The 8,399-nt window shown below is 43.9% G+C and overlaps 1 protein-coding gene across 1 annotated transcript; it reads right to left on the bottom strand.

The window, feature by feature from the left end:
* Window positions 1-3,667: 3,667 nt before the first annotated feature.
* RPUSD2 (RNA pseudouridylate synthase domain containing 2) lies at window positions 3,668-7,514 on the bottom strand. The gene is made up of 3 exons (XM_018565358.1): window positions 7,074-7,514; window positions 6,120-6,416; window positions 3,668-4,453 (listed from the first exon to the last, which is right to left on the bottom strand). The coding sequence occupies exons 1-3, from the start codon at window positions 7,443-7,445 to the stop codon at window positions 3,680-3,682; spliced, it is 1,443 nt and encodes a 480-aa protein (XP_018420860.1). The 5' UTR covers window positions 7,446-7,514; the 3' UTR covers window positions 3,668-3,679.
* Window positions 7,515-8,399: the final 885 nt, after the last annotated feature.

The raw sequence follows: 8,399 nt of genomic DNA, 5'->3' as shown, positions 1-8,399 counted from the left end.
GATTAGGCACCATTGTGCATTATTACCAAGCTCCGTGTTTCATCCCCCTTCACAGCAGCATGTTTCTTCAGTCCCAAAAAACTGTCCCAAGAATCGGATTACCTTGGAGCGTCTACTTTCCAAAAGGGTAATCTCAACAGGTCACCGGCACACACACAGATGAATTCAATATCTCTTAGATATGTTTATTGAAAAATGTCACGGCATGTCACTAGAAGCTTTGCAAAAGGGGTATTTTCGGGGATTTGCGTATTGTCCTGACATTTATATTTGCTTTGATTAAAAAATGAAAGTAAGAGAAAAAGGCTTTTTTTCGGTCTTTTTTACTTTATATAGTAACATGTTTATAGTAACATTTTTTTTAATTATGATTAAATACCACTAAAAGAAAGCTCTATTTGTCCGAATAAAATGATATCAAATACATTTTTAGTTTTGTGTGACAGGAATTCAAAGCCAAACTTGAACGGCGCTGAAATCTGAAATGAAGGCGGTGTAACATGGCGGTACTGAAGTGGTTAATTAAAGGGATTTATGGCAATTTCTACCTGCCTGCCAGCATTTTGTTTTTTAGTCTATAATGAGCCGCAGATGATTATTTGGCAAATAGGAAACAAGGGAGATCATGGCTGTTGCATTGCTGGAGAGCTTACCATAATGTGCAAATATGCTATACACCAGGGATGTGGAATTCGTATCGCCAGGGACATGCAGTTCTGGGCGCCGGGTGGGTAGTTATTTTCTACATTCAGCGCTGCTGCGGGCTAGCAGAGCTAAATATAGATCAGGGGAGCAGCCACTCATTTTGTACAAGTGATCTCAGATGTTTTGTGGGGGACCCGGGACCACGGCAAATGAGCTCAGGGTGGAGAGCGGGGAGCAGAGCGAAGAACGTCCGCTCTCCGATCAGTGAGATCGGAGTGTTGCAATCACAGCGCCACCTGTCTCAGCTGTCAGAAACTGCACAGAAGATCTGTTCTGTGTTGGAGGGCAGGTTCCATAAAGAGAACCGGCCAACTCCAAACTATCACATGTAATAGGAATAAAATTAAGTGGAAATTAAAAAAAAAAAAAAAATATATAAAAATAAAACCAACCCTGCCACCCCCACCACCTGCATGCAAATAAATGCATGCATAGGACATTGTGTGTGCGCCGAGTGCTGCTGCCATTCCACTGTGGGCCACACTGTGGTAGCCAGGCAGCAGAACTCTCTTACACGCACAATGTGCAGTATAAGTTCACTTTCCCAGGCAATTTGGGCAAATGGAATTACCCGCTCAAATCTGGTCCTGTCTCTCCAAACCATCCCCCAACAATACCCCCCCCCGCTATACTTACCTTTCAGCGAACAGTCCTTTCCCTCTGCCGGTACGGGTGTACAATCATAAGCACTCATCGATATTATGGACTGTACTGCTGTCCAGTGCAACCCTGCACAATGCATTTTGAATTTTGCTCGCAATGTGTGAGCACTTGGTCAGAATAGTTAGATTTAGCACGGATAAATACGGTTTTGATTAAAACTATTTTTTGGTATCGAAACAAGCAGATTGTCATGAGGGATGAGTAGATTGGGCCCCCACTTTAGCAAGTAGTTTTTTTTCCACACCCCTGTGCACACTTGCACATTATGGGAAAAGTTCAGTAGTCTAGTCCCACTTGAAAACGGAAAAAAGTCCAGAATTTAAAAATTGCAAAGAGAAAGACTGTTTTGACCGATGAGACTTGCAGTCTTTGCTGCCAAAAAACTCTTTTATCCTGGTTCTAAGCAATTATGTGTGTACACTGCTTGCAGCACATGTCCCATGCCGTGTACACTCCCCCCTCCTGTATGCGCTCCCGGATTCATTCTTCCATTTTTGGTGGACCTCTCTGTTAATGCAACACTAGTGGACAGAGATTCTTAAAACAATTCCAGGTGCGTTCCCAAATGTTCCTTGGTTTATTTATTGCTTATCTCACTCCACTTGTAATGAACACTCCGTTGTACTACATATGCTAAATGCTGCCAAAAGTGTGAAATCATAATATTGCACAAGACCTTCTTATCTACCTCGATTGGAGAGTGGGTGATGAGGGCAGAGAAAATGCAACTCATTGAAGAGCTTGCATTACATCTACATCTGAGACAGCTGGCTTGCTTTCAAGAATTAGGATACAACATGGATTTTAATGGAACAAGTCTACTTTTTTTTTTTTTTAATGATAGTTTCTGTACTTTAAATTGAATATAGCAAGAGAAACGTATGGGGGCTGCTACCATTGACCTCTCCTTTAAGAATCCCAGCTCCCTAACAACCATCCTGATGCTTTGGCTTCAATGATTTAAGTCTCTGATCCAGAACAAGTTTAGAGATGAGGAATTCTGACTTTGTACAGTGTGCCTGTTGCAGGTCTGTAACTCAAAAGTACTGGTGCCAGAAACAGCCAAGCAACTAACATTTTCATAGGAGGGCAGAAAATGGCAGCACCATACTATTTCATTACAGTTACTGCAAGTATAAAGAGTGGATATCATTCCAAGATTGTTAGCTGCCTTAATCTATACCAGACCAAATGGGTTCTTAACTCCTTCACCTTTAAACCATGGTTCTCAACTGGTGGATCACTGCATGCCTTCCGCTGAAGTAGACGAGAGGCTACTCAGCCTCCCGCTTGCACAGCACTGTCAGATTTCACGCAAAGCAGCCATTCAAAATAGGATGCACCACGTACCGATACATTTTTTTTGGTACTCGCTGATACCAGAGGTCCCATTAAGGAAGCTTTCACGCTTAGCCGTCTCTATGCTCCTCGTCATCAGTTGACGAGGAAGCATGGAGTTGGCTTTCTGGCCCATCAGGAAGCGGGTAATGACTCACCGCCTGGCATCCTGATAGGCCAGCTTCCCGACCAATAAGGAAGCCGTGGGGGGTGTAAATCATTCAGCTGGAGCTGGCTTCCCGGCAAATCTGGAAGCCAAGCAGCATGTAATGTCTCACCGCCCGCCTTCCTGATACCGGAAGTTCCAGTATCAGGACAGGCATCGGGAGCATTTGGGCAAGTACAAGTACTTGCCATTGGTGCATTCCTAGCTGCGTGGGAGCTCCATCCATCCATACATTGCTTACAGCTCCCTCATGTGCCTTGTAGAGGTGCCAGGACCAGAGTGACATGAAATTCTTGCTCCCAGCACCTTTACAGGGCGTTCTGGGGAGCTGTACAAGCAATGCACATATGGATAGGGGGTTGAGGGTCAACTCCAGTTCTGGAGACTGGGTGGATCTAAAAAAAAAATAAAAAATTTAAATTTTTTTTTGGAACGTGTGTGTCAGTCGTTTTGAAGGTCCATTCATACTAGTACAGTGCGTTAACCACACAGTGCCATGCGATTAACACACTGCACAACACAATTACACCAGCTGCGCGTTCTAGTGTGGGAGGTGCGTTGCCATTAATTTGAATGGCACCCCATATGCACTTCCCACACCCCGTATCACAATACCGTGCTTTCGAGTCAGGTGCAACTTAATGACCCATTTACAACCACACTGGCTATAAATGGGGGGGGGATCCAAAAACTAATTCAACATCTGTGTTTTGTTTATAAAAGGCTGTTATAAATGTATGATAAAAAAAAATAAAACATTTTATTTTACACCAAGTAAATGATAAACATTTGTAACTTGTTTTCAGATCAACCTTCCACCCAGTCATCTTTTGCCCATTCCGGTAATTCAGAAGAAAAGTCAAAATCTTCACCTTTATACCGCAAAGCATGAAGATACATGACAAGATCTTTTGGAGATGGGTCAGACCTCACAATCTTACATTCTCCGCAGAGTGGATCTATTAAATCATGTCTGCTTTCTTCAGGAACACCACTGCTGACATTTCCATCAGTGTCTTGTGTCGGACCCTCTGTTAGGACATCACATGTCACATTAACACTAGCTTCAATGTCCTTGTCTGTTTTGGTACCCAACTGATCGCTCTCAGATGATACAGGTTCACTTGAAACAGGGCACTGTTCACATCCCTCACTTTCCTTTTTTTTCATAGCTATAGGAAGATCCTCTTCTGTAATATCCAGAATATCCAGGCTCTGTTTTGCTGTATGCTCCTCTATTAAAGACTGTAGCAGCTCCTCGTTTGTTTTGTTGATCTCCCCTCTCTTTCCCCTGTTGGTACCCCAGGCTTCAGTGTTGTAGACTGGATCATTAACAATAGGGTGCCCCAAATACTGCAAGTGGACTCTAATTTGATGAGTACGACCCGTGTAAGGGAAGCATTTCACTACACTAGTCTTGCCATTGTAACTGAGACGTTCAAAGACAGTTTTGCAAGGTTTCCCTTTCGGATCAACACGGCATACACCAATCTTATATGAAACAACCAGTATCGGCTCTTCACAAGTAATCATCTCTTCAGGAAATTCACCAGTCACTCTGCATACATACTGCTTTTCCACCTAAAAATCATACAAAAAGAAAAATAATTAATTTCTAACAAAAATGGTAGCAATACTCTCAATAACACCACAAAAGGACAATACCAATATAACTAGTTTGGATAATAAAGTAAAAGTGAAAGCAAGGAAGGGCCAGCAGACTGAAAATAACAGCTAATGTCCGTTACTGAAAATGAAACAGTCAGGACACAAATATGGAGGAAGAGCCAGAGTATGCAATGTGCGAATATGACTTCTCATTGTCTGTGGGATTGTATAAACACCAGTACCAAAATTACTATTAACCTGATACTGAACACTTTAATTAAAAAAAGAAAAATTTAAAAAAATGACTAAAATGTATATTCTTTACAGGCTCAGTCCACTCTACACTCGGCTGTGGATCCTCACATCATCTCTGCATTGGAGCCGACACTGTCCTTCCTTCTGGAGGGTGGCTACTTTTGTTCCCCATGGTCCCTGTGTGTGTTGTAAAGTAGTCACCGCTCCAAGCTCGCTCCTGTGATGGACTACAATCCATCACAGGAGAAAATTAAACATGAGATTGTAGTCTATCACGGGAGTGAGCTTGGAGAGTTGACTCCTGTACAACACACACAGGGACCATGGGGAACAAAAGTAGCCACCCTCCAGAAGGAAGGACAGTGTCAGCATGAACTCAGATGATTTGAGGATCTACAGCTGAGTGATATGCAAATAAGTTACATTTTTGTTAATAGTTACATTACTCAAATGCATTTTAAAGATTTCACTCCCCAGTTTAGCGTCACTTTAAAGTACATGACATTTAGTTAGCTAAAGCGCTGTTTATCAATCATTTGTCATGTTTTGTTTATCATATACTGTTCTCATTATGTTCCCATCCATTTTGCAGCTCAAAGCAACTGATCTCCTCCAGCCTGTTGCCATCTTAGGGTATGTTCACACCAGATGCAGTGTGTTCTGGCCCGAATGCACTGCATCGCATTGTGGCCGGCTCACTTTTTTGCGGGGCGTGGCGGCCCATTAAAGTGAATGTCACTGTAGCCATGCCCTCCGGCCGCAATACGATCGTCCGCACGGGATTTCCATTTCCTAACCACCCAATTCAGTTTGATACAGTAATGTGGAATATAACATGGGTGCAAAAATGGAAAAAAGGGCCTCAGTCATGAAGGGGTTAATATAGGCGTGGAGGACTACACCTATGCCCTGGTGCATTACATCTGGGGCCATTTAAGAAACAGAATTCTTTTAGGAGTCTGCTGGGACTGACAAAGGGGTCCTTTTAGCTACATGTCCTTGACAGTAGGGCTGCAGCTAACGATTTTAATAATCAATTAGTTACCCGATTATTTTTTTAACTAATCCATTGGTTGTATTAAAAAATGCCCCCCAACTAATCGATGATGAGAATCGTTGCCAACTATTCTCTATCGATTAGCTGTTGCAGCCCTACTTGACAGCTTGTCCAGATATTACAAATCAATGTTATTCAATAAGACACAGCAAAGAAGGTTGTTTATTAACAGAGAATAGTAACCTATAGATACCGAGATGTCAAGTGACAGTCTTGTCAGTAAAAACAGATTTCTTAGTGATGATCTGCAAGGCCCAGTAGCCTACGTCAATCAATAACTGCACTTCCTTGGTAAACAAGAAGCATCAAGAAATTCTTCTGACTCACCAGTCTTCCACGTACTAGCTCATCCATCTTCTTGGACACTTCAAGAGTTTTGGCAAACATAAGCACGCCTGAGGTCATGCGATCAAGTCGGTGGATGGTGTGAAGGTCCTTCAGATTGTGCTCCTTCCCCAGAATAAAAATGACAGTATTGTGTCTAAAGCGGCCACAGGGATGCACTGGAAGGGATGGAGGCTTATCCACTGCTACAATCTCATCACTCTCAGCTATGATACGTAGCGGCTGTGCAGTGACTGGAGGCTCATGACGATGGACTGTGTTCCTCAGAAAATCATTATCCTGGAAAGCAAGAAGTAAAAGATATACAAGCTAATCACCAGCAGAAATCGCAGGGAACACCAACACACAGTCCACAAAATTCCACAACACATTTCTTCGAATTTCCAAATAAATAATGCAGAATTATAGGTCAGTAATTGTAATATGAATGATCAGGTCATTGGAGCTTAGACGTCCAGACCAAATTTAGCAGTGTCAGTTAACTTAATAAGGGCCTGTTCACACTAGCCAGCAGCGGTCCCTGTACAGAACACCATCTGTGAAGGGTTAGTAGCCATGTACACTCCGGTCCCCGTACAGAACACCATCTGTGAAGGGTTAATAGCCATGTACACTCCGGTCCCCGTACAGAACCCCACCTGTGAAGGGTTAGTAGCCATGTACACTCCCAGTCCCCGTACAGAACCCCACCTGTGAAGGGTTAGTAGCCATGTAATCTCCGATCCCTGTACAGAACCAACCCCGCCTGTGAAGGGTTGGCAGCCATGTACACAACCCCTCCTGTGAAGGGTTGGCAGCCATGTACACAACCCTTCCTGTGAAGGGTTGGCAGCCATGTACACAACCCCTCCTGTGAAGGGTTGGCAGCCATGTACACAACCCCTCCTGTAAAGGGTTCGCAGCCATGTACACCCCGGTCCCTGTACAGAACCCCACCTTGAGCACAGTATTCAGATCTGTGACCAGTTCCTTGTTGAGCTTTAGTCTCCCAGCCTGAGCAGCCAGCTTGTAGTACTCCAGAGGCTCCGAGCGGAACTCCGAGCTGAACACCTCCAGCAGGCTCTTCCCCACCCAGCGCCCTTTGCAGTACGTCTCGAAATCGAAGTAATAGGGGCGAACTTTGCGCAGCCCATTCTCCACATAGGATTCGGCCTCCCGGAAATGCTCCTCTCCGAAGCTCACACCGAGTCTCCGCTTTGTAGGCGGCGGCACATAGCGCTCCTCGGCATCGTCTCCTCGCTGCTTCTTCCTTCTCCTGCCACGGCACTTCCTATCCTGTTCATCGGGATCTTTTCTCTTTGCCGACATGGGGACAGCGCACAGCAGCTGAGATCTGACCCCTGACAGCAGCTGTACTTTCCTACTCCACACAGAGAGCATCACACGTGGGGGGAGGGTTGCGGCCGCATGTTAATGACGTCACGTCTCAAAAGGGAACACTGCAAAGTTTCCACAAAAGCATTACCGCTCAAAGTTACACTGCTAGTCCTTTGCTTGTCCGTCATTTTATCTCTGAAGTGCCGAAGTAAGTATACATGGCCCATATATGCCGAAATCAGAAAATGAGAAAGAGGGACTAGCTGAAAAGCAGTCAAAGTGGGTGTGGCTAAATGGCGCAAGGCATTGGGGCGTGGTCTAAAGGACCATGGCTTTAGCCTACTGACAGTACACACTGCACACATATGCAGTAGTCCTTGTAGCCACCATGAACTTCACCCCTGTGTATTTTTTTTTTTTTTTTTAAAGGTTAAGTTCACCTTTTGCAAACATTAAAGAAATGCATATTTAACCACTAAACACCCTTCCTAGCCAGGCCACTTTTCAGTATTCAGCGCTGCAGTACTTTGACATTTATTCCGTCATGCAACGCTGTACTGAAATTAATTCTATACCATTTTTTGGAGACACAGAGCTTTCTTTTGGTGGTATTTAATCACCACTGGGGTTTTTTTTATTTTTAACTATATAACAAAAAAAAGTACCCTAAATTTTTGGGGAAAAAAAACTGTTTCCCTATGACATTTTCTGAAACATTTATTATCACTCCAATTTCTTGGTAAAATATAGAAGACAGGGTCACGTCGGGTAAACAGTAGAAAAGCATCATGGCACACTCACAAACCAGCATGTAAAACAACTTGTCTCACCACTAAGGTCAATAACAGAGGTTTGGATACACGTCTTCTGCAGAAAATGTGAAAGCCACACAGCCGCGCCAAGGCACTTCTTATAGTGCGGTCCTAAGAGGTGCCTTGGCGCGGC

This window comes from Nanorana parkeri, unplaced genomic scaffold, assembly GCF_000935625.1.
Source record: "Nanorana parkeri isolate BGI_ZX_2015 unplaced genomic scaffold, ASM93562v1 scaffold837, whole genome shotgun sequence".
Lineage (NCBI taxonomy): Eukaryota > Metazoa > Chordata > Amphibia > Anura > Dicroglossidae > Nanorana > Nanorana parkeri.
Note: the sequence above shows the minus strand (reverse complement) of the source record. Positions and strands in the feature narration are given on the sequence as shown.